The sequence below is a fragment of the Triturus cristatus genome, chromosome 2_1 (assembly GCF_964204655.1).
Source record: "Triturus cristatus chromosome 2_1, aTriCri1.1, whole genome shotgun sequence".
NCBI classification, from domain to species: domain Eukaryota; kingdom Metazoa; phylum Chordata; class Amphibia; order Caudata; family Salamandridae; genus Triturus; species Triturus cristatus.
In genome coordinates this window covers 88,277,021-88,303,182 of record NC_140581.1, presented here as the reverse complement: position 1 = coordinate 88,303,182, position 26,162 = coordinate 88,277,021, and the positions used below count along the sequence as shown (strand labels likewise).

The 26,162-nt window shown below is 51.5% G+C and overlaps 1 protein-coding gene across 5 annotated transcripts in view; it reads left to right on the top strand.

The window, feature by feature from the left end:
* The window catches only part of UNC13B (unc-13 homolog B), a 2,660,654-nt gene that overhangs the window by 1,712,071 nt on the left and 922,421 nt on the right, over positions 1-26,162 (top strand). For all 5 annotated transcript variants that reach the window (XM_085628130.1, XM_085628129.1, XM_085628128.1 and 2 more), the window contains one exon: positions 11,234-11,397. In XM_085628130.1, the coding sequence (XP_085484256.1) occupies positions 11,234-11,397 (164 nt within the window). The remainder of the gene's footprint in view (positions 1-11,233; positions 11,398-26,162) is intronic.

Here is a 26,162-nt window from a genome sequence, read left to right as displayed (position 1 = left end):
TTTACACCAAATCAAACAAAGACACTCCTCTGAGTAAGGTCCTAGTTGTGAGAAGTTGGCCTGATATATGATGTCACTAATTCTAGTGTACACCTTGTATCAGTCCAAAACAACCCTTATGGTGATTGGTTGTAAAGTCAACCTTATAGACCAGCTATCCTAGTGGTAGCACGGACAAGAGCAGTCTTAGGCTAAACTCTGTATGGCATGTGAAGCCAGCTGTTATACCATATGTAATCCCTTGAATACCAAATGAAAGGACACCACAACAGATATATATATAAAAATAGAATGTATTTATTCTAGTCAAATTACCCTCAGCACTCTTAATGAGATTTGAGGTAAGTACAACACAGTCTTATTTAAGCATACATTAAGTCACACAGGTAAGTAATACAGTTAGGCCCTAGGGGCCACGCAAACCATATACTAAGTAAGTGGTATAAGAACCACTGTCACGAACACAGGATAGGCATAGGCCTAGGGAATCGCTGGGGCTACACTATACTACCAAAGGTTAGGAAGTGGGAGGCCCACGGGATTCAGGTGCAGAGTGGAAACACTCACGCTTAATGCGTAAAAGTCGATAGAAATAGTAGTTATTAGAAATTAACAGTTTTAGGACACTTCTGGGATAGCTAGGAGTTCGAGACTTGGAAACTAGACCCTAGGATAGTCAATGCCCTTGTGAGCACCGGAGTACTCAAGTTACCTAGCCCACGGGCTGCGGGTGCATAGGTGTGAACTTGCGTCGGGTTTCGTCGTTGACTCCTATGGATGCCTGAAGGAAAGTTGCTGACAGGCAGTCAGTGAAGAGTGTCCGGTGGATCCCAAGGATGGAATCAAGAAGGAAGGATACCTGAAGCAGAAGGGACAGAGTCTAGGTCACCAGCCAGGAGCCAGGAAGGAAACAAGAAGGAACCAGGCGATGTCGTGCAGATGCAGGTGAAGAGGTGAAGCTTGTCGCAGCAGCCACGGGTACCAGGAGGCGTCGAGGACGACCAGGACCAGGAGGCGAGCTGTCCCACGAAGGCTCTTGCTGTCGGCGGCGTCGATGTCGAGTTAGGACCCAACAAGCCTTGGCAAGCGGAACCCACGCAGAATGGAGGACTTGCTTCTGGTGCAGACCAGGAAGGTCTGGGGTGCTTCTCTTTCACAGAGGAGCGAGTGCCAGTCTGGAGGAGCCGGACCAGTAAGGTGAAATCAAAGGTTCGTCGTCGCAGAGGTCACTAGCCAACGGGCCAGCAACCGGACAACACGTCGTGCAACTCAGTTGCAGAAGGGCCCCACGCAGAACACGTGAAGTGTGGGGAGCTGATCTTCTTTGCAGATGGTGCTCGGGATGGGGGCTTCTCAATTCCCCCAGCACAGGCTCGAGGAAGCCTCAGAAGTCGCGCTAGTCAGTTACTAGCCACTTTTCCCAAGTCGCCGGTCCCACGTTCCTCGTCGCCTCCAGGGGTCTCAGCTTCGCTGTAGAGGTGGATCTGGTTCAGAGGTGTCTGGAAGTCTCAGCGCTGGTCGGTCTCTGCAGTCGTCCCTCGTAGGATCAGTCGCAAAGCAAGCAGCGGTCGCTGGATGGTGCCTGGTTGCCCAGGGTGGTCACTCCTTGGCCACAAGGGAGATTCTTCAGTCTTCTTCCTGAGGTCGAATGTCGAAGGTCCAGAGTTTCTGTTCAAGTTGCAGATTCAGGATAATCTAATTTTGCAGGGCTCAGCTACCTACTGATATACTGGGCTAGTGGGCTGGGCTACCTGCAAGGTCCCTCCTATGGGTGGGACCAGGAAGGGGAGTGGTTACACCCCCTTTCCTTTGTCCAGTTTCGCGCCAAAGCTGGGGCTGGAGTGCCCCAGCGCCGGTTTGAACTGGACTATGCATGGGACACCTTGTGTGCCCCAGACAGTGTCTAGTTTCTTTCATCCCTCCCTGCCCCAATACACTAAGTCCTGTCTGGGGTGGTGCTCGCACCTCCCAAGGCAGGAAACCTATTGTCCAAGCCTTCCTCGCTGGAAGGACTTCCAGCAGCAGGAGGTCAGACTTGTGTCTGTGGCAGCAGCATCCATTTTGTGATGCTGGGGCTCTGGTTAACTTTAACCGGGTAAGTAGGTTTCAACATGTCTTCTCCCTCTAGAAGGGAGGAATAATATCCTCATTGCCAGAAATGGTATGGGGGTATTATTCCAAAGTGTTAGACACCTTACACGACATGTTTTGTTAAAGCCAAACCATAGTTACCATAACCGTTTAAGATTATAAGGTACTTTAAGAGTATATGGTAGGCTATATCATAGAACAGCTATAAGGACATGGTTCCGAAAGCTGGAGACAGGCTCAGCTCATGCTAGAGCACCATCTCACATGTTACCAAGCACTCTGCCTCCAGGATTGTTAAGGCCTGCCATAGGAGTGGCTGATAGGTACACATGTGTCTATATATAAGGTAGGTATAGGAATACTACACCTAAGCAAGGGGTGATTACACGACCTTGCCCCAGCTGAGTGATCAGCCAGTTGTGTCATAATGGAAGGCCAGCCAGGGGTGGCATAATACATGCTGCAGCCCCTGGTAGGCCTAGGGTACACCTATGCCCTGGGTATCTAAGGTACTCTATACAGGGTCCAATAAGGTGATCCTTACCAATTGGGTTATGCACCTAAAGTACATAGTATGAATTTAGAGAGAGAACAGCTGGGCTGTGGGTCTGATTGGCAGGCCCACAGCCACATCTAAGTCGAAAAACAGTGAAGCAAAAGCAAAAAGTGGGGGTGAACATAGAAAGCAGACCCTACTCTCCTACACTAGTTTCATGAGAAGCTTTGTGTAAATCAATTCAATTCAGCTTTTTTACTGTAGCAGAGAGCAAAGATTAACATGGGACCTTTTTTTAAGTCCTCATAGCTTCCCTTTACTCAATCAATCAGTCATTTGTAGAGCGCACGACATACCCTCGAGGATCTCAAGGTGCTGGGAGGGGGGGTGCTACTGATCGAACAGCCAGGTCTTGAGTAGCCTCCTGAAGGTCAGCAGGTCTTGAGTCTTTCGTAGGCTCAGTGGGAGGGTGTTCCAGGTCTTGGCGACGAGGTGGGAGAGGGATCTCTCGCCGGTGGTTGTTCTTCGGATGCGCGGGACGGTGGCGAGTGCGAGGTCGGCAGAGTGGAGCTGTTGGTTTGGGATGTAGAAGGAGAGTCGTCTGTTGAGGTAGGCTGGGCCGGTCTTGTGGAGTGCCTTGTGTGTGTGGATGAGGAGCTTGAAGGATATCCTCTTGTTGACGGGGAGCCAGTGCAGGTTTCTCAGGTGTGGAGTGATGTGGCTGTGGCGTGGTACGTCGAGGATCAGGCTTGCCAAGGCATTTTGGATGCGTTGCAGTCGTTTGATGAGCTTGGTCGGGGCTCCCGCGTATAGGGCGTTTCCGTAGTCGAGTCTGCTGCTGACGAGGGCCTTGGTGACTGTTCTTCTTGTATCTGTCGGGATCCATCTGTAGATCTTGCGGAGCATTCAGAGGGTGTTGAAGCAAGAGGAGGAGATGGCGTTGACTTGCTTGGTCATGGAGAGCGTTGAGTCGAGGATGACAGGTGTAGCAGAGGGAAGACAGACAACAGCAGTCACAGACAACAAAAAGAAAACGATAAGGGCAGTACAATGAATGACACCTACAATAGGACAGACCTAAGGCCTACCACTGGCCACCAGGGATGAGGCGCAGGTGGTAGCCTGCGGGTGGAGGAGGGTCTCAACTTTCCTCAGCAGCGGCAGCTGGGGCAGGGACAGGACGCACAGGCGGTGCTGTGCGGAAGGGGAGCGACCTACCTAACAAGGTCAACTTCTCACTTCGCTCCTGGAAGGATCTGCATGAAGCTTGCTATGCAAACAATTTCATGCAGATCCGTGAAATGGCATGAAGTTTTAGGAAACCAAAAAATGTCTTCAGTAGAAACTTTGATCAAACCATATGTATATACTGTGGCTGCATACACTGTGTGGGGCCAGAAGATGTGACTTCACAGCTTGTGGGGCCAGAGATGCGATTCCACAGCTTTAGTAGCAAAATTGTGTGTGTTAGTCTGTCTGTCTGTCTCCTTGAGACTCCCACCTTCCGTCAAACTCACAAGGCCAGGAGCACGGACCACAGGGTAAGTGCAGATTTTTTATTTATTTCATCACCAATTTCGCCATCAGCATGAGACTTTTCGACCCCGGAGGACCTTGATCATATATATGTACCAATCTCTATTTTGCCACTAAAGCTGTGGAGATCCATCTTTTGGTGCCACATAGAGTTCAGTTTTTCAGAAGTTACTTAAAAACTGCATTCTCTTGGAGTTGGTTCAGTATCCTTCTTAGCTGATGCACAGTTCCAAAAGCTGGTTTTCTTTGTGGAGCTGTATAAATGATTACACTTTTATTATGAGAAGGCTTGCATATCTGAAAGAGACACGTTAATGATAGATTCCTTACCTTAGAATATCCCCAGGCGTCAGACTGGATCTGGAAAGTTTCCGTCAGCAGTACCCTTGCGCGTCGGTAGGCGTTGTTGTGCAGCTCCGCGTACGTCGCTGGCGTCGTAGTCGCCAAGATGACGTCGTCGGAGCTACTTAGACGCGCCCACGTGTGCTGACGTCAGTTCTTTCTTTTTCCGCGCCAGCAAGCGCAGATCCAAGAGAGAGCGGTACCCATAGTTAATGTTTTAACTTGGTTTTAGAGACTTGTTTCTCTTGTTTGGTCGAGTACTCGACTCCTGGTGCAGTAGGGGTGCCCGGGTTTAAGTCCTGTATGGACTGCCGTCGGACCATGTCAGTGGCGGACCCGCATAACGTGTGTCTCTTCTGCTTGGGGCATGCCCATGACCTCGAGGCGTGCCCCGATTGTCGGGCCATGGCACCGAAGGCAATGCGGGAGCATTCCCGAAAGTTGTTGGAGGCCCGGCAATCGGCTCCGCACCACTCAAGGTCCTGCTCCCGTGGGAGGTCAAGGGACAGGTCGCGGGGCCAACACCATCGTTCGTCGGAATCAGGTACCTGTAATTCAAGGCACCCTTAGAAGTCGAAGAAGTGACGTCAATCTTCGTCTACCCCTCACCGGTCGCGGTACGCTGTGGAGGGGGCGGGTGGTCACTACCCCGCGGCTCCCGTGGATCCTCTGTTATTGCCTGCGGCCTACCCGCCTTTCCCGGGCACGCACGCGACTTTGGAAGAAATACAAGTATTCCTGTTGGCGATGCGCCGCTTGTTTCCCACATCGGATCCCTCCGGAGCGCCTTTGGGTCCCGTGGACCCGTGGGGTGGTTCTGCCCCTGTGCCGCTGCCTTTGGCCCCGGCTATGCTGACAAGATACTCGGTGGCGCCGTCTGCTCCGGCGCCAGCGCCGTCGGCTCCGGCCTCGGCCCTGCCGCAGGCGCCGGGCCTGACACCGCCTCCGGCATCGGGACCGAAACCGGACATGACACTGTTGCCTACGGGGCCAGACTATGTCGACCCTGAATTGGTCTACTATCCTCCGCTCCAATTCCATGTGGTGAGTTCATTCCCTTTCCCCGGGCTGCTCGTCCTTATCGACCTCATACACGGCCGGTGGACAGAGGTGGGTACTGGGAGGGGTCCGAGGACCCTCTCGCAGCTCAATGCAAGGATGAACCGGAGTGGGAAGGTGATATGGAAGGTCCAGGCAATCTGAATTTTTCTCAGCACCCTGGTACATTGTCCCATGCTTTCGTACCTACGGAAGAGGTTGGGGATTTTTCTGTGGTGTTGCGCAGAGCAGCTGAGGCTCCTTACCTTGAGCTCCCATCTGTGCCTATCAGGGCCAATCTCCTGACCGAGGTGGTGCAGCCAGCGACCTCCTCTGCGGAGCCGCTAATGCTTACAGACATTCTGTTAAGCATCTGGACCAAGCCTAACACAGGGATTCCTGAGGATAAGAGTGTGGCGCGATGTCATCGCCCGGCCCCGGGTACCCCAGTTTTCTCACGCAACACCCAACGCCCGAGAGTCTGGTTGTCCAGGCCTCGGGTTCTCTGAGCGCGTTTCCTTCTGCACCTCCAGACAAGGAATTTAAAAAACTGGAGCAATTTCGGAAAAAGATTTTCACCTCTGCCAGGTTCGGGTTGCGGGCTGTGACTACTGCGTGCCTGTTGGGCCACTATTCCCACTCTGTGTGGGACGCAGTCGCAAAGGTGCTGCCTCAGTGTCCAGAGGAAGCTTGGGCGGTGCTCTCTAAAGCCATTACCGAAGGGAGAGATGCTGCGAAATTCACTATCTGTTGTGGTCTTTACACAGCCGACTCCCTCAGCAGGGCAATTTCCACAACTGTGGCGTTACGCCTGGCTCAGAACTCCTGGCTTTTCCGGGGATGTGCAGAACACGTTGTTGGACATGCCCTTTGATGGCACATGCCTTTTTGGTGACAAGGCGGATAGCACTTTGGAGCGCTTTAAGGACTCCCGGGGTAACGCCTTGTCCTTGGGTCTTGCCACCACACGCACTCCCTTGAGGTCTGCTTTTCGCTCATTTCGAGGTCAGGGTCGAGGTGCCCAAACGTGTTCTATTCAGTGCCGCCGGCCTGCGCAGCCGCAGTCTCAGCGCAGCCGGGGTGCCCGCTGAGGTGGGTCACTGGGCCATCGGGCGGGTCAGTCCACCACCGCCCCTGCTTCAAAACCTTCCTAGCCTGGTGTTTCAGGCCCACCAGACACCAGTGGGCGGCAGGGTTCGCCATCACCTCCCTCTCTGGCGCACCATCACTTTGGACAGGTGGGTTCTGCAGATAGTCCGACGGGGCTACTCCCTCCCCTTCGAGACTACCCCTCCAGCCATGCCGCCTCAGTACCACGCATGTAGGGGGATCACTTGGCACTTCTCCAGCAGGAAGTTGCGGCCCTGGTCGTGGTTGTTATTCCCACTACTTCTTGATTCCAAAGAAGGGCAAGGCCCTGCATCCTACCTTAGACCTCCGGAACGTCAATCACTTCCTCCGGAAGGAGAAGTTCAAGATGCTCACGCTTGCTCAAATCTTGTCTGCCCTAGACCCACAAGACTGGATGGTAGCGTTGGACTTGCAGGATGCTTATTTTCATATCCCCATCCTGCCGGTCCACCGGCGTTATCTGCGGTTCACGGTAGGCCACGAGCACTTTCAGGGCACCCTGCTCCCTTTCGGCCTTACCAGCGCCCCTCGGGTGTCCATGAAAATGATGGCGGTGGTCGCAGCTCATCTGCTCAGATCAGGGGTTTCAGTCTTCCCCTATCTCGACGACTGGCTGTTGAAGGTGGGCTCGCCCCAGGTAGTCGTCTCCCACCTCCAGACTACGGCCGACCTCCTGCATTCGCTGGGGTTTTCCATCAACGTGCCGAAGTCGCATCTGATTCCCACTTAGAAGCTCCTTTTGATCGGAGCGGTTCTGGATACGGCGCAATTTCAGGTTTATCCTCCCGAACAGCGAGTCCGAGTCATACGGGCTATGATTCCGATGTTTCAGCCCTGGTCCTGGGTTTTAGTCAGGAAGACCCTGAGACTGCTGGGCCTCATGGCCTCCTGCTGATCAATCATGCCAGGTGGCATATACGGGCTCTGCAGTTGGACCTGAAGTTCCAATGGACGCAGTATCGGGGAAACCTGTCCGACTACGTCCAGATCTCGGAGGGCACTGCACAGGACTTGCAGTGGTGGCTCACGGACCAGCATTGGGTCAGCGGCAGATCCCTCTCCCTTCCCCAACCGGAGCACACAGGGGTGACGAATGTGTCCCTCCTGGGATGGGGCGGCCACATGAGGGAGGCGGAGATCAGAGGCCTCTGGTCTCCGGCGGAGTCCATGCTCCATATCAACCTTTTGGAGCCCAGGGCGATCCTACTTGAACGGAAAGCATTTCTTCCCTCTGTCAAGGGGAGAGTAGTGCAGGTGTTCAGGGACAATGCCACCGCCATGTGGTACTGCAACAAGCAAGGCGGGGTGGGGTCGTGGACCCTATGTCAGGAGGCTCTGCGTCTCTGGACATGGCTGGAATGTCAAGGCATTTCCTTGGTGGTTCAACCCTTGGCAGGTTCTCTGAACGCCAGGGCGGACGAACTCAGCTGCAGGTGGATGTTGGATCACGAATGGCGTCTTCCCTCAGACGTGGCGCAAGGTCTCTTTCAGCAGTGGGGATAACCTTGGTTAGATCTATTCGCCACCGAAGAGAACGTGCAATGTCAGCAGCTCTGCACGTTGGAGTTTCCAAGGCGGCACTCGCTCGGAGACGCTTTTCGTCGCGAGTGCGGTCGCGGTCTGTTGTACGCCTTTCCGCCTATACCACTTCTACCCAGAGTGCTGAAGAAGATCCGACGCGACCGGGCCCAAGTCATTCTTGTGGCACCGGACTGGGCTCAAAGAGTTTGGTATCCCGAGCTACTCATTATGAGTGTGGATCCCCCAATCAGACTGCCTCTTCGGGAGGATCTCCTGTCACAGCACCAGGGGACGGTCCTCCACCCAAACCTGTCCAGCCTCCACCTCCTTGCGTGGATATTGGGCGGCGACAGTTGATCCCATTTAACTTGCCTCCTGAAGTCTGTAATGTGATACTGGCAGCCAGGCGTCCCTCGACTAAAACTGTATAAGCCTGCCGGTGGAAAAAATGTGTGGCATGGTGCACGGCGAAAGCTGTAGATCCCCTTTCTGCCCCTCTTTCGGAGGTCCTATTGTTCCTTCTCTCTTTGGCCCAGCAGGGCTCTGCTCTGGGCACTATCAAGGGCTACCTTTCTGCTCTTTCAGCCTTTCTCCGGCTGCCTGATCAGCCCTCTCTTTTCAAGTCCCCTGTTGTGAATAAATTTCTCAAAGGCATTACTCCCTTTTCCCTCCTATTCCTTTTGTAATGCCTCAGTGGGACTTGAACCTGGTTCTCACATACTTAATGTGCGCTCCCTTTGAGCTTCTTCAAAATTGTCCTTTGAGGTTACTAACTTTAAAAACTGCCTTCCTGGTGGCCATCACCTCTGCCAGGCGTGTGAGTGAACTTCAGGCTCTTTCATCAAAACGTCCTTTCCTGGCGATTCACCCAGACAAGGTTGTGCTTCGACCAGGTCCCTCCTTTCTCCCGAAAGTAGTCACTGCCTTTCATCTCGGACAAACTGTTACTTTGCCCACTTTCTTTCCTCCTCCACATCCTTCAAGAGAGGAATAGAGGCTCCAGCGTCTGGACCCAAAATGTGCGCTTTCATTCTATGTCAGCCGCACATCGCAGTTCCGGGTGGATGACCAGCTCTTTGTTGGCTTTGTGGGTGCCAAGAAAGGTCGAGCTTTGCACAAGCTGACTATCTCCCGATGGGTTGTCTTGTGCATTAAAGCCTGTTACTCTCTGACTAAAAAGCAACCTCCGGTTGGGCTGCGCGCCCATTCTACCAGAACGACAGCAGCTACTATAGCATTAGCACGTGGTGTCTCTCTGCAAGATATCTGTCAGGCAGCTACGTGGGTCTCGCTGCATACTTTCACTAAGCACTATTGCCTTGACAGTCAAGTCTGGAGAGACGGCTTCTTTGGCCGGTCGGTTCTCCGTGACGTTCTGGTGTGATTTTATTTCGGAGACCCTCCTCCGGGGTTGGTATTGCTTGGGTATGTATTCTAAGGTAAGGAATCTGTCACTAACGTGTCTCTTTCAGATGCACAAGTTACTTACTTGTGTAACGATATATCTGTAAGAGACATTAGTTAGTGATAGATTCCTTACCGCCCGCCCATCCTCCCCATTCTGCGAACTGTTCTCTAGGATTCAGGTCATCCCTTTCAGGGCCCTAGTTCTATTGCACCAGTAGTCGGTCTCTGGCATGGCTGTGCGTTCCTGGCGCGGAATAGTCATGTACAGAACTGACGTCAGCGCACGTGAGTGCGTCTAAGTAGCTCCGACTACGTCATCTCGGCGACTACTCCACCAGCGACGTATGTGGAACCGCACAACGACGCCTACCAACACGCAAGGGTACTGCTGAGGAAAACTTTCCGGATCCAGTCTGACTCCTGGGGATATTCTAAGGTAAGGAATCTATCACTAACTAATGTCTCTTACAGATATATCGTTACATAAGTAAGTAACTTGCGCGATATGTCTCTAATGTGTATATTGGAGACTTATTTATGCAAAGTTCTATCAGGTGAGAGATCTTTCTCAGTGTTCTAGAATTAGAAATCTGCTGGTAATGTATGTAAGATAAATGATTTGGATTTTCGGAGCAGTCATTCTCCAGAATAGTGAAAATTAGGTGATTTTTAAGCCTGGGCGGAGTTCCACATAGCCTGGGAAGAGTTTGCGGAGTTCTGCTAAGTGGAACTCCGCAAAGCGACAAAAAAATCCGCCAAACTACACGGAGTTCCGCGAGCGGCAGAGTGGGTTACCTCGCACCGTTCACACTGACTTTTAGTGCTGGGTATTTGTCACGCTCTGTAAAATCATTGCAAATGGCATCTCGCACAGTGCAGGAGAGTGCTGCTTCTTTCTTCCGCTAGAGTAGAAGTTCTACTCGAGCGGCAGCTTCCTCAATGTGAATGGAAAGTTTCTTAACGCGAGCGGTAGCGACCATCTGCGTTGAGAAATCTCGTCGGGAATCGGTCTAGCGTTGGATTTTCCACTCTTGACAACTTTCCGTTAGCGAGCACGAGCGAGGAAAAAAACTCTGCTACGCGGAACAGAGTTTTTGGGAACTCCACAAGCTCCGTTGAGCACAGAGTTTGAAAAGCTCTGCAAACTCCACGAATTGATTGGACTTCACCGCCTAGACTTATTAACATTGCAGACAAAATCTGACTTTCATTCTTCTATAACTAGAAGCGATGTCAGTGGGAGTCAAGCCTCTATATACTTGTAGCTGGAGAAGTCGGAATAGAGCCACAGCGGGAGGGTTTAAGGAGGATTCAAACACTTTCTGAGCTGGACAAAGTGATAAACCTTCGTATGTTTGGTTTTCTCATGTGGTGTGACCTCGAGCTAGGCAGAAGATGTTGCTTTACAGAAATCTTGGTAGCTGTATGTGATGGTGCCTTCTTCATCCAGCGTTTTAAACTTTGGGGTTGAGGGTGCCATCACCTCTTCTTTTCATACTGGGATGCCTAGGTAGAAGAACATTACTTTTCAACATCTTCTGCATTCGTTGTCTCCACGTATTTATCCTGACAATGACTTCTAGTCTTGAATCTCAGTGGAGCGTCTCCAGGTCACAGTGGGCTTGTGTTGTGATTAGATGTATATTGATCCCTTTTCATTTTGTGTTTCAGAACCTCTTCCATCATCTAACCGATATCCAAGGCAGCGGGGTGGTGAGGATCCCTGAGGCGAAAGGCGATGACGCCTGGAAGGTCTACTTCGACGAGACCGCGCAGGAGATCGTCGATGAGTTCGCGATGCGCTACGGGATCGAATCCATCTATCAGGCGATGACGTAAGTTTACTTGTGGATCTTTGAAAAGTCATTGTGGCGACAATATGTTTATCAACTACGTCGGGATGTTTTTCATTCAAAGTCGGTAGTATTGTGCTGCGAGGAGCGAGCCAAACAGAAAGAAAGACACACACCCAACATAACATCTAGCCTGGATTTAAGAGGGTCAAACCAGGCTTGGTTCTCTCAGTGTGCTCTGTATTAACCAGTGGCCGAAGTGGGCGGGATCGGCAGGGCCCTACTTCTCTAATTTCATAGATTACGTTCCCCAACTTTCTTATTTTAAACATGCCTCCCGGACTGCAGAAATCGCCAAAGCCGATAGTTAAGTCTTGGCTTTTGGGGATGGGCGGAACGGGCAGTGAAGGAAAAGGACTCTTCTTTTCCTTTGTGCCCAGGGAACACAAGGACAGTGTCCAGTTCTCCTGCCGCTTGCAGCTGCTGCCCCCTCTCTTTCTCTCTTTGTTCCCCCTCTTCCCTCTCTTTCTGTCTCGCTCCTCATTTAGTGAAAACCGAGACTTCAAGCAACAGGTATTACCTTCTTTTTCCTCCTTTCGTTTATTCCCCCCCCCTCCCCCCCTGTAAAATGGATCCAAAAAAAAAAACAGTGTTGCTGGAAACGTTGTCTTTTTCTGATATTTTTCAATTTCTAAGTGCAGCCTCGGGTTGGAGAGAAATAAAACATTCCAAATTTTAAAAATAACTAACTAAAGCAAGACAGAGTGGTTACAAGGTGGCTGCCAGATTGATTTATTCACATCTATACACATTAGCGCCACTTTACAGTGTTTGCCAGTGAAGCGCTACTTTTGTTTTCTCGTCTCTCTTTGAACAACATTGTTTTCCCTGGGTGGGAAAGTGCACCATTCCTGCAGATACTGAAATACCTGCTTGATGGGTGGATTGGGAAACAAAATGTCTACAGTGTCTGTGTGTTCAGGAATGTGGTCTTTTTAAACCATACTGTCTACGTTTTGTAAGGATATAAGCAATGGGCATTGAACTGGGTCCCTTCTGGGCCCTATAGTTATGGCCTTAACTTTTCAGGCAAAAGCACTCACTAATTTCACATCCAGGTGTTTATAGTGGGTCAGTGCAGTGCACATTTCTCTCAGTGGGGCAGGATGGTGTTCAGTGGGGGAGAGGATGTGTGGTCAGAGCTGCTGAATTTGGAACTGGGAAACCAGGTTCAGCCTTCATGACCAGTCTGCCAGACCACTCCCCTTGACGGAGCACATTCCCATTCTAGACCTTAGAAGGCCCCACAAGATCTTAAAAGCCCTGGTGTCTTAGCACCAGCAGGTGGACCCTTGCAGTGGAAAGTGTGGGTTAACCTTGAAGGGTTTTCGCCACAATTCATTCTGAAGTTCACCTCCAGTCTTGCAGACAGGCCTATGGAGCAGCACATCCTAGAGTGACAGTGACTCTCTCACTGAGGTCACAGGACCCTTGAGCAGGGTGGCTGTAGGGCAGTGCGACCGTACCAGGCGCTGACCAGCCGCGGTCAGTGCAGCTAACAGCATTGGGGCAGAGGGGCCAGGTAAGTGGGGATTTCGAGGGACGATCCAGAGGGAAAAGGAAATAAATAATTAATTTTCTCTGCATCGTCTCTCGAAATCCCCCCCTTACCTGGCCCCACCGCTATTATCAGCATGGACCACGGCTGGCGCTGACTTCAGGTGGGGTCGTAGTGTTTGCAAGTATAATATGGTTTAAAAACACTTGCTGCCTCCTTCCTGGCCTCAAAAAGTTTTTGGCAACAATAAAAATGTCATAATAACTCCAGTGATTAATGTTCTTAGTAGGGAGAGAGGGTGTTTTTTCTAGTGGGCCTTTTGACTCATGGAAAGGAAGCGCAGAGAGTTAATGTGCCTGCTACTAAGAACATGTACCATGCAGATCACAAAGTGCACATAATGTAAATAGGTCAGTGAGTTACTGCTTTCGTCAGAAAGACCCTATTGTTACTTGCAGTTAATAAGTTTAAATACTAACATAGAACAGTGAGCTATTAACTGTCATCTAAGAGCTGCATGCAAACTGCAAGTTATTGATTGGAGTGTTATGTTTTTTCCCCCAGTCTTTGATTATCCTAATGTTGAAAAAAGGGTTCATTTGGGTAGAAATCAATTCTGATTAATAAAGAGAACCCCCAACGATGGCATTACGTTTTAAATTCTGAGTTTGTGTTTCTCCAGACCAATCACTATTAAACTGTGCTGCCTACTAGTATGATTGTCATGTGACTCCTAGACCTTGTAGTCCTTTGTCTTATGTAACATTTTCTACACAGTGATTTACAAACGTATGATTGATTGTCTCTGTGTAATATATGTTATATAAACTGCTCTGACACCCTACACTGGTATTAGTGGTGTTGTAAATTTTCTTTTACTTTATTATTTTGACATTCTTACACATGCTAACAGTCTCTGCAAACATTGTTTCTTATTAGAACCAGTGGGACATACAACTGTAGCAGTGAGGAAGGTGACCAGTCAACCTTTGCAAAGGGCCCTCCACTTCACAGAAGCACAAATCACCTATTTTAGGAACTTTTGATCCGTTTGAGCTACAAACAATTTATTAGTTAAAGTCATCAGATTATGCATCAGATTATGTAGCAAAAATGGCAGAGTCATAATTATGTGGAAAACATTTGTAAACTAGGATATTTTGCTATTCATGTTTGAACTGCTCTTATGGAAAAAGGGAGGAGAAGTGCTGATGACACACTCCATGGCTGGGAGACAAATGGCTTGCAATTCCACTTTTAAGGATATTAGAGACATTCTGTGATTGGAAATGTATCCCACTTTGTGAATGTATTTTAATGTCAATAACTTACATTAAACCTTAAAAATGTGTATCCATTGGTTAAATTAAATAACGTAATAAGCTGTAACCGGTTAGTGAAATAGGAAACAAATTTTTAAAAAATTTGATATTTTGCTCTTTCTGCCACACCTCTGACTCCGCCCACTGATCCAATCCACAGGTTTTTCCCGCCCTCTGATTCTCCGCCCACAGTTCCCCTACTTTTCCCCCCCCACTTCGACCACTGCTATTAACGAGCCCCCTGTCCATGCGTCCCCGCGCAGGGTCGCAGCAGTCAACCTCTGTGGGTGCTGTGTATCTATATGGGGCCCTTCAATCCTTCTGTTCATACTCATGGCGGATCGTGCCCGCCCAGTTCTCAATGCTTTTAGTGCCACCATGTGACATAGCTGGTACTGCTGGCCGTCTCATCCTTGGTTGTGAACCCCCTACCTGGCTCCAGCACGGAGAAGGTGTTTGCAACCTATAGAGTAGTGGCTGCGCGATGTCGCCCTGTGTAGTGTATGTGCTGACGCGAGGACGTGTCTGCTTCCTGTGGCACCTCCTTCCATCACACTCTTCCCTCTGTGGCCTGCCATCCTGTGCCCAAGGTGCTACTTTAACATTGTCTGTTTCCCAGGCACCGCCTTCCATCACACACTTCCCTCTGTGGCCTGCCATCCTGTGCCCACGGTGCTGCTTTAACATTGTCTGCTTCCCGTGGCACCTCCTTCCATCACACTCTTCCCTCTGTGGCCTGCCATCCTGTGCCCACGGTGCTGCTTTAACATTGTCTGCTTCCCGTGGCACCTCCTTCCATCACACTCTTCCCTCTGTGGTCTGCCATCCTGCGCCCAAGGTGCTGCTTCCTGTGGCACCTCCTTCCATCACACTCTTCCCTCTGTGGCCTGCCTTCCTGTGCCCAAGGTGCTGGTTTAACATTGTCTGCTTCCCGTGGCACCTTCTTCCCTCACACACTTCCCTCTGTGACCTGCCATCCTGTGCCCATGGTGCTGGTTTCACATTGTCTGCTTCCCGTAGCACTGCCTCCCATCACACTCTTCCCTCTGTGGCCTGTCATCCTGTGCCGCAGGTGCTGCTTTAACATTGTCTGTTTCCCAGGCACCACCTTCCATCACTCACTTCCCTCTGTGGCCTCCCATCCTGTGCCCACGGTGCTGCTTTAACATTGTCTGCTTCCTGGGGCACCTCCTTCCATCACACTCTTCCCTCTGTGGCCTGCCATCCTGTGCCCATGGTGCTGGTTTAACATTGTCTGCTTCCTGTGGCACCTCTTCCATCGCACACTTCCCTCACACACTTCCCTCTGTGGACTGCCATCCTGTGCCCACGGTGCTGCTTTAACATTGTCTGCTTCCTGTGGCACCTCCTTCCATCACACTCTTCCCTCTGTGGCCTCCCATCCTGTGCCCACTGTGCTACTTTAACATTGTCTGCTTCCTGAGGCACCTCCTTCCATCACACTCTTCCCTCTGTGGCCTCCCATCCTGTGCCCACGGTGCTGCTTTAAAATTGTATGTTTCCCAGGCACCGCCTTCCATCACACTCTTCCCTCTGTGGCCTGCCATCCTGCGCCTTCCATCACTCACTTCCCTCTGTGGCCTGCCATCCTGTGCCCACGGTGCTGGTTTAACATTGTCTGCTTCCCTTGGCACCTCCTTCCATCACACACTTCCTTCTGTGGCCTGCCATCCTGTGCCCACAGTGCTGGTTTAACATTGTGTGCTTCCCGTGGCACCTCCTTCCATCACACTCTTCCCTCTGTGGCCTGCCATCCTGTGCCCACGGTGCTGCTTTAACATTGCCTGCTTTTGCATTGCTTGCTTCCCGTGGCACCTCCTTCCATCACACTCTTCCCTCTATGGCTGCCGTCCTGTGCCGAAGGTGCTGCTTCCCGTGACACCTCCTTTCATCACACTCTTCCCTCTGTGGCCTGCCATCCTGCGCCTTCCATCACACACTTCCCTCTGTGACCTGCCATCCTGTGCCCACGGTGCTGGTTTCACATTGTCTGCTTCCCGTGGCACTGCCTCCCATCACACTCTTCCCTCTGTGGCCTGCCATCCTGTGCCCATGGTGCTGCTTTAACATTGCCTGCTTCCCGTGGCACCTCCTTCCATCACACTCTTCCCTCTGTCACCTGCCATCCTGTGCCCACGGTGCTGCTTTCACATTGTCTGCTTCCTGTGGCCCCTCCTTCCATCATACACTTCCCTCACACTCTTCCCTCTGTGGCCTGCCATCCTGTGCCCATGGTGATGCTTTAACATTGCCTGCTTCCCGTGGCACCTCCTTCCATCACACTCTTCCCTCTGTCGCCTGCCATCCTGTGCCCACGGCGCTGGTTTAATATTGTCTACTTCCCGTGACACCTCCTTCCATCACACTCTTCCCTCTGTGGCCTGCCATCCTGTGCCCACGGTGCTGCTTTCACATTGTCTGCTTCCTGTGGCCTCTCCTTCCATCATACACTTCCCTCACACACTTCCCTATGCGGCCTGCCATCCTGTGCCCACGGTGCTGCTTTAACATTGTCTGCTTCCCGTGGCACCTCCTTCCATCACACTCTTCCCTCTGTGGCTGCCGTCCTGTGCCGAAGGTGCTGCTTCCCGTGGCACCTCCTTCCATCACACTCTTCCCTCTGTGGCCTGCCATCCTGCGCCTTCCATCACTCACTTCCCTCTGTGGCCTGCCATCCTGTGCCCACGGTGCTGGTTTAACATTGTCTGCTTCCCGTGGCACCTCCTTCCATCACACACTTCCTTCTGTGGCCTGCCATCCTGTGCCCACAGTGCTGCTTTAACATTTTCTGCTTCCTGTGGCACCTCCTTCCATCACACTCTTCCCTCTGTGGCCTGCCATCCTGTGCCCACGGTGCTGGTTTAATATTGTCTGCTTCCCGTGGCACCTTCTTCCATCACACTCTTCCCTCTGTGGCCTGCCATCCTGTGCCCACGGTGCTGGTTTAACATTGTGTGCTTCCCGTGGCACCTCCTTCCATCACACTCTTCCCTCTGTGGCCTGCTATCCTGTGCCCACGGTGCTGGTTTAACATTGTCTACCTCCTGTGGCACCTCCTTCCATCATACACTTCCCTCACACACTTCCCTATGTGGCCTGCCATCCTGTGCCCACAGTGCTGCTTTAACATTGTCTGCTTCCCGTGGCACCTCCTTCCATCACACTCTTCCCTCTGTGGTCTGCCATCCTGTGCCCAAGGTGCTGCTTCCCGTGGCACCTCCTTCCATCACACACTTCCCTCGGTGGCCTGGCATCCTGTGCCCAAGGTGCTGGTTTAACATTGTCTTCTTCCTGTGGCACCTCCTTCCCTCACACACCTCCCTCTGTGGCCTGCCATCCTGTACCCATGGTGCTGCTTCCACATTGTCTGCTTCCCGTGGCACTGCCTTCCAGCGGACACTTCCCTCTGTGGCCTGCCATCCTGTGCCTACGGTGCTGGTTTAACATTGTCTGCTTCCCGGGGCACCTCCTGCCCTCACACACTTCCCTCTGTAGCCTGCCATCCTGTGCCCATGGTGCTGCTTTCACATTGTCTGCTTTCCGTGGCACTGCCTCCCATCACACACTTGGCTCTGTGGCCTGCCATCCTGTGCCCACGGTGCTGGTTTAACATTGTCTGCTTCCTGTGGCACCTCCTTCCATCACACTCTTCCCTCTGTGGCCTGCCATCCTGTGCCCACGGTGTTTGTTTAGCATTGTCTGCTACCCGTGGCACCTACTTCCATCACACTCTTCCCTCTGTGGCCTGCCATCCTGTGCCCACGGTGCTGGTTTAACATTGTCTGCTTCCTGTGGCACCTCCTTCCATCACACTCTTCCCTCTGTGGCCTGCCATCCTGTGCCCACGGTGTTTGTTTAGCATTGTCTGCTACCCGTGGCACCTACTTCCATCACACTCTTCCCTCTGTGGCCTGCCATCCTGTGCCCACGGTGCTGGTTTAACATTGTCTGCTTTCGTGGCACCTCCTTCTATCACACACTTCCCTCACACACTTCCCTCTGTGGCCTGCCATCCTGTGCCCATCGTACTGCTTTAACATTGTCTGCTTCCTGTGGCACCTCCTTCCATCATACACTTCCCACACACACTTCCCTCTGTGGCCTGCCATCCTGTGCCCACGGTGCTGGTTTAACATTGTCTGCTTCCCGTGGCACCTCCTGCCATCACACTCTTCCCTCTGTGGCCTGCCATCCTGTGCCCATGGTGCTGCTTTAACATTGCCTGCTTCCCGTGGCACCTCCTTCCATCACACTCTTCCCTCTGTCACCTGCCATCCTGTGCCCACGGTGCTGCTTTCACATTGTCTGCTTCCTGTGGCCCCTCCTTCCATCATACACTTCCCTCACACTCTTCCCTCTGTGGCCTGCCATCCTGTGCCCATGGTGATGCTTTAACATTGCCTGCTTCCCGTGGCACCTCCTTCCATCACACTCTTCCCTCTGTCGCCTGCCATCCTGTGCCCACGGCGCTGGTTTAATATTGTCTACTTCCCGTGACACCTCCTTCCATCACACTCTTCCCTCTGTGGCCTGCCATCCTGTGCCCACGGTGCTGCTTTCACATTGTCTGCTTCCTGTGGCCTCTCCTTCCATCATACACTTCCCTCACACACTTCCCTATGCGGCCTGCCATCCTGTGCCCACGGTGCTGCTTTAACATTGTCTGCTTCCCGTGGCACCTCCTTCCATCACACTCTTCCCTCTGTGGCTGCCGTCCTGTGCCGAAGGTGCTGCTTCCCGTGGCACCTCCTTCCATCACACTCTTCCCTCTGTGGCCTGCCATCCTGCGCCTTCCATCACTCACTTCCCTCTGTGGCCTGCCATCCTGTGCCCACGGTGCTGGTTTAACATTGTCTGCTTCCCGTGGCACCTCCTTCCATCACACACTTCCTTCTGTGGCCTGCCATCCTGTGCCCACAGTGCTGCTTTAACATTTTCTGCTTCCTGTGGCACCTCCTTCCATCACACTCTTCCCTCTGTGGCCTGCCATCCTGTGCCCACGGTGCTGGTTTAATATTGTCTGCTTCCCGTGGCACCTTCTTCCATCACACTCTTCCCTCTGTGGCCTGCCATCCTGTGCCCACGGTGCTGGTTTAACATTGTGTGCTTCCCGTGGCACCTCCTTCCATCACACTCTTCCCTCTGTGGCCTGCTATCCTGTGCCCACGGTGCTGGTTTAACATTGTCTACCTCCTGTGGCACCTCCTTCCATCATACACTTCCCTCACACACTTCCCTATGTGGCCTGCCATCCTGTGCCCACAGTGCTGCTTTAACATTGTCTGCTTCCCGTGGCACCTCCTTCCATCACACTCTTCCCTCTGTGGTCTGCCATCCTGTGCCCAAGGTGCTGCTTCCCGTGGCACCTCCTTCCATCACACACTTCCCTCGGTGGCCTGGCATCCTGTGCCCAAGGTGCTGGTTTAACATTGTCTTCTTCCTGTGGCACCTCCTTCCCTCACACACCTCCCTCTGTGGCCTGCCATCCTGTACCCATGGTGCTGCTTCCACATTGTCTGCTTCCCGTGGCACTGCCTTCCAGCGGACACTTCCCTCTGTGGCCTGCCATCCTGTGCCTACGGTGCTGGTTTAACATTGTCTGCTTCCCGGGGCACCTCCTGCCCTCACACACTTCCCTCTGTAGCCTGCCATCCTGTGCCCATGGTGCTGCTTTCACATTGTCTGCTTTCCGTGGCACTGCCTCCCATCACACACTTGGCTCTGTGGCCTGCCATCCTGTGCCCACGGTGCTGGTTTAACATTGTCTGCTTCCTGTGGCACCTCCTTCCATCACACTCTTCCCTCTGTGGCCTGCCATCCTGTGCCCACGGTGTTTGTTTAGCATTGTCTGCTACCCGTGGCACCTACTTCCATCACACTCTTCCCTCTGTGGCCTGCCATCCTGTGCCCACGGTGCTGGTTTAACATTGTCTGCTTCCTGTGGCACCTCCTTCCATCACACTCTTCCCTCTGTGGCCTGCCATCCTGTGCCCACGGTGTTTGTTTAGCATTGTCTGCTACCCGTGGCACCTACTTCCATCACACTCTTCCCTCTGTGGCCTGCCATCCTGTGCCCACGGTGCTGGTTTAACATTGTCTGCTTTCGTGGCACCTCCTTCTATCACACACTTCCCTCACACACTTCCCTCTGTGGCCTGCCATCCTGTGCCCATCGTACTGCTTTAACATTGTCTGCTTCCTGTGGCACCTCCTTCCATCATACACTTCCCACACACACTTCCCTCTGTGGCCTGCCATCCTGTGCCCACGGTGCTGGTTTAACATTGTCTGCTTCCCGTGGCACCTCCTGCCATCACACTCTTCCATCTGTGGCCTGCTATCCTGTGCCCACGGTGCTGGTTTAACATTGCTTCCTGTGCCACCTCCTTCCATCATGCACTTCCCTCACACACTTCCCTATGTGGCCTGCCATCCTGTGCCCACAGTGCTGCTTTAACATTGTCTGCTTCCCTTGGCACCTCCTTCCATCACACTCTTCCCTCTGTGGTCTGCCATCCTGTGCCTAAGGTGCTGCTTCCCGTGGTACCTCCTTCCATCACACTCTTCCCTCTGTGGCCTGCCATCCTGTACCCATGGTGCTGCTTGCACATTGTCTGCTTCCCGTGGCACTGCCTCCCATCACACACTTCGCTCTGTGGCCTGCCATCCTGTGCCCACGGTGCTGGTTTAACATTGTCTGCTTCCTGTGGCACCTCCTTCCCTCACACAGTTCCCTCTGTGGCCTGCCATCCTGTGCCCATGGTGCTGCTTTTACATTGCCTGCTTCCCGTGGCACCTCCTTCCATCACACTCTTCCCTCTGTGGCCTGCCATCCTGCGCCTTCCATCACTCACTTCCCTCTGTGGCCTGCCATCCTGTGCCCACGGTGCTGGTTTAACATTGTCTGCTTCCCGTGGCACCTCCTTCCATCACACACTTCCTTCTGTGGCCTGCCATCCTGTGCCCACAGTGCTGCTTTAACATTTTCTGCTTCCTGTGGCACCTCCTTCCATCACACTCTTCCCTCTGTGGCCTGCCATCCTGTGCCCACGGTGCTGGTTTAACATTGTGTGCTTCCCGTGGCACCTCCTTCCATCACACTCTTCCCTCTGTGGCCTGCCATCCTGTGCCCACGGTGCTGCTTTAACTATGCCTGCTTTCCCATTGCTTGCTTCCCGTGGCACCTCCTTCCATCACACTCTTCCCTCTGTGGCTGCCGTCCTGTGCCGAAGGTGCTGCTTCCCGTGACACCTCCTTCCATCACACTCTTCCCTCTGTGGCCTGCCATCCTGTGCCCACGGTGCTGCTTTAACTATGCCTGCTTTCCCATTGCTTGCTTCCCGTGACACCTCCTTCCATCACACTCTTCCCTCTGTGGCCTGCCATCCTGCGCCTTCCATCACACACTTCCCTCTGTGACCTGCCATCCTGTGCCCACGGTGCTGGTTTCATATTGTCTGCTTCCCGTGGCACTGCCTCCCATCACACTGCCTCCCATCACACTCTTCCCTCTGTGGCCTGCCATCGTGCATCTTCCCTCACACACTTCCCACTGTGGCTTGCCATCCTGGGCCTTCCATCACTCGCTTCCCTCTGTGGTCTGCCATCCTGTGCACACGGTGCTGCTTTAACATTGCCTCGTGTTATGGATTCATTCTTTATCGGGGCTTCTGATGTCTACGCCAGATCACGGCTCGAGTCGCTCCTTCATAAACAAGGTTGGCCCCGAAGAAAAGCGTAACCTTCCCGGAAACAAACGCGAAGAATGGTTAAGCATTTGTGAACTGACCTTCACCCAGGCTCGATGGCTCCCGCCCATGCACGCTGCAAGGCACGATTCCCTCCAAGAACAGACATTTCTGTTCACATCTGACATAACTCTTTCACTCCGAGGCTTTCTTTCATGTAGGCGTGCTTCTGTGCAGGGGGCTCCAGAGCCTCCTGACCATGGGACTCTTTCAACACAGATCTGACATTTCTTATGCTACCTTTCATGCGGTGATGTAAGCAGCATTTATCATGTCTAGGCTAGCGAGTAATAAGGGCTCGGGGAAAGGCTGCCTGAAGAGGGGGATCCCAGGTCTTGGGTCACCACGGAAGAAGGTTCCTGTTAAGGGCTGGCTTCAGCTGCAGTTAAATATAAACTACAGGCACTGCTCCAAGGGGCTTGTTTCCAGTGGAAGGGAGCACTCTTAGCAAAACGCCCCATGCATTTTAAAGAAAAACGTCCGTTTTTTTTTTCTTTCTTACCGTGAGATATATGACCTTCACTATATCCCTGCGAATAGGTAACTTTGCCTAGGTGAAGAGAATCAAAGATTGCATCATATGCAACCTTTGAAATCCTTGGACTTGTGAATGTTCCCACTCGTGCCTGGCTCTCACTCCATTCACTGTGTTGTCCGCACACCCCTTCTCTTGCTTTAGAGAGCATTGTCCCCTATGGACCAGTCCTAGCCATTACTGCAGTGCTTCGCTAGAATCATTCGTTTGTTTTACTGTATGCATCCAGCTGATTTCATAATGACCTAGTTTCAAGGCGTGTACTTTGCTCAAGAGGCAGTTTTGGGGCTGAAGTTGACCGTGGTAGCCTCATTGTTGGGGTACTTGACTGCCCAGGTTATCAGTCTTAGATACTGGTACTAGAGTCCCGGCAACCACTGGATATTAAGCCCAGTGCTACCAACACCTGTTTGGCGCTGTTGTGTATCTTACTGGAATTTTATAGCATGGTGCCTTCAAAAGTGTGGCTCTATAGCATTGTATTGGGGATATACGAATTGGTGCAGTCAAAGCTTGCCTGCCATGTCTTGTTTAATTTGATGTACCCTGTAGCTTACGGGACTGGCTTCTCGATTCGGTGCATGCTGAAGCTTGTGTCCTTTATTTCCTGACTGCTTTAATGGTCACCTTGCCCCTATTTAGTGCGAGTCAAAGTTTGTGTTTCTCCTAGGTAGGGTGCTTGGTTGAATTTTTGGCTTTTTATGAAGCATTTGTGCTTGGTATGAGATGACGAGAAGTGCTGCAAACTTGTTGCAATGTAGCCCTGTACATAAGTGGAAGCCTGTAGTGAAGAGTACTATGGGGAATTTATTGTGATATGTGTTTTTTTTATTGATTACTTTTGCCTCTGAATACCAATCTGGGTCTCCTTGGACTCTGCACAGTGTACTTTGTTTTAGTACACTATATAGAGAGCCAGCTTCCTTTTATTGGTGGATCAGCGGGGTGTCTACGACTTTGTATTTGCTGCTACCACTTTGTCAATTAGTGACCCCACAAATCAATCCCAAAATTACCGTAAGCCAGTTGTATTTTTCGATTGGTCTATTTTTCACAATTTCTAAATTTAAGTGTTAGGGCCTTGGTTAAGTCCCTGAAAACTGTTGTTAGAATTTAAAAATCTTACTTTAGTTAGGACAAAAGAAAAGTGTTAAGGTTTTTTAAATTTACAAAAAGGTTTCAACTTTAGTGCAATAATGTATAGCCTTACATGGAGTTGGCATACTCTCAGTTATGAGCTTTCTGTAAACGTTATGGTGTTTAAACTGGTTCTTATGCTACCAAAGATAAGCTTAAAAGGCTTTTGGCAGAATATTGGAGAGATCATCCAGTGGATGAAGATAATTCCCAGGAAGATCGTCAAACAGGAGAGGAGAATGCTGAGGAGATGGTGGAGAGCCCTTGCTCAGAAGAAGAAATCCCCCTGAGGAGGAGCTTGCCCTAGGAAGATCGCCCAGGAGGTTGTCTTTAGAAGCTCAACTCTTGGACACAGAGAAAAGAGATGGGCCTAGGACCCATCTTTGTGGCAGCAATATCATAGCTAGGACGAGAGAGGAATCTTTTGACCCTAAAATCCCCCAAAGGGATTGCCCCCAAATATACAGCTGGTGATGTTAGCCTGCATCAATAGAAAGGTAGCAAAGACGTATTGGGGCTCTCTCTTCTGGGAACTGTTTTCAGGTAAATGCAGGGATAGACTCCTGACATTGAAGGAGACAGATGGCAAGCCGTATGACCTCATGAAGGGGACCCTGATTGAGGGCTGTGGACTCACCACTGAAGAATATAGAATCAAATTCAGGGAGACTGAAAAATGCCCGTCAGTCCTGGGTTGATTTTGTGGACTTTACAGTGAAAACGCTGGTTGGGTGGTTAAAAGGTAACAATGTGCATGATTATGAACGGCTTTACAATTTAATTTTGAAATAACCTCTGTTAAGAAATTGTGTGCTTGAAAGGTTGCATCAATATGTAGTGGACCTAAGGCCAGTCTCTCCCCAAGAGTTGGGGAAGAGGGCTGATCATTGGGTAAGAACCAGAGTGTCAAAAACTAGACATGGTGGGAGTGACCAAAAGAAAGAGGCCAGAAAGATCCACACAGAGAAGTCCTCCTTAGGCCTCCAAAAGCTTGTCCAGGAGGTTTGGCCCTGAGACACCTCACAAAACAAAGGTGGGTATCAGGGTAAGAATCGGGGCCCCATGAAGACTTGGTGCCTTAACTGTAACAAGACAGGGCATCTAGCCATGGACTCCTGCTGTCCTAAAAATACAACCCCTAGTGTAACTCCAGGGGTTGCTAGATGAGGAAGTCCTCTTAGTCTTTAAATGGGAAAGGGGCTTAACCTCTTCGATGCCGATGACGGAACGGTTCCATCATGCACGCCGGTTGGGCTGTGCTTATGACGGAACCGTTCCGTCATGGCCCCGCCCGCGCTCAGATCTTTCAGCACTGCGCGGGAATCCGCGCAGCGCTGAAGAGGTTAAAAGGTGATCTGAAGATTCCAGAGGAGAGTAAACACTTCCACCACCTACTGGTGAATAGAATCCCAGCCGCTGCCTTGAGAGATACCTGTACCATTCACACTGTTTTGAATGACAGGCTGGTTTACTCCAACCAGTACGTCCCGGGTGAGGCAAAACGATTATGGGTTATCCCATGGGAGGTCGCTTTTAGGCCTGTGGTTGTAGTGCCCCTAGAAATAGCTGAGTCCCTTAATTTGAAAAGGGTGGTAGTCAGTAAATAACTTCCCTTCACTTTCTCCTTGGAATTGACCACACAAAATGTGGTCTGAGCCAAGAGGAGGTACTGGACCAGTGCCAGTCCTCACCCAAGGATTCTAGGGGTGCTGAAACTGCAGCTAGTGCAGGTAAGTCCCAAAAGAAAAAAACAAGAGAAAGTGTAGCAAAGGTGGGCAACTGTTAGCCACAGTTCCAGTGAGCCAAGGAGGTTCTACTCAAGCAGGGGAAAACTCCAAGATTGGCACTGATGCATCCCCACCTGTCCCACAGGTAGACCTGACTAGGGAGGTAGCTGTTCAGGTTTAGTTGGTGGCTCCTCAGCTGACAGAACCGAGGGTGGAAGGAGGGTGTTTACTACAGAAGATAATAGCCTTCAACTCTAAAGCAGCAGACAGGCAAACTGAATCCCAAGAAACCTGTAAGTTCCTTCACATATCAGTGAAGCACTAAAGGTGTGGCTCTGGGCAGTGATAGCACTCAGTGGCCTTTGCTGGGTGCTAGCTTTCATGTTGGCTCTGTTCTTGGTGTGGTGGTCTGACCCCCTGTCAACAAGTAAGCTAGACCCCCTGACCCTGTTGGTCATGTTATGGTTACTCAAGCTATGGGTAACCTCTTTTGGTAATCTGGGGGTTGCCCTGGCTAAATTGGACTTAGCAAAGGTGGACACCTCTGATCCCAAACCCATAAGATTGGATGAGGACACTATAGAAATAGACAAAGGGCATTTTGAATTGAGTCCTGAAATAGTTGAGGTCAGTCAACTCCTCAGAGGGAATGACCTAGATTGGAGGATGTAAGGCAGAGTAGGTCCTGCAACAATCCAACTTGTTTCTCTACTTTTCCATTTCTGACAGACTAGGAAAACGAGGTTTGGCTGAGTCTCC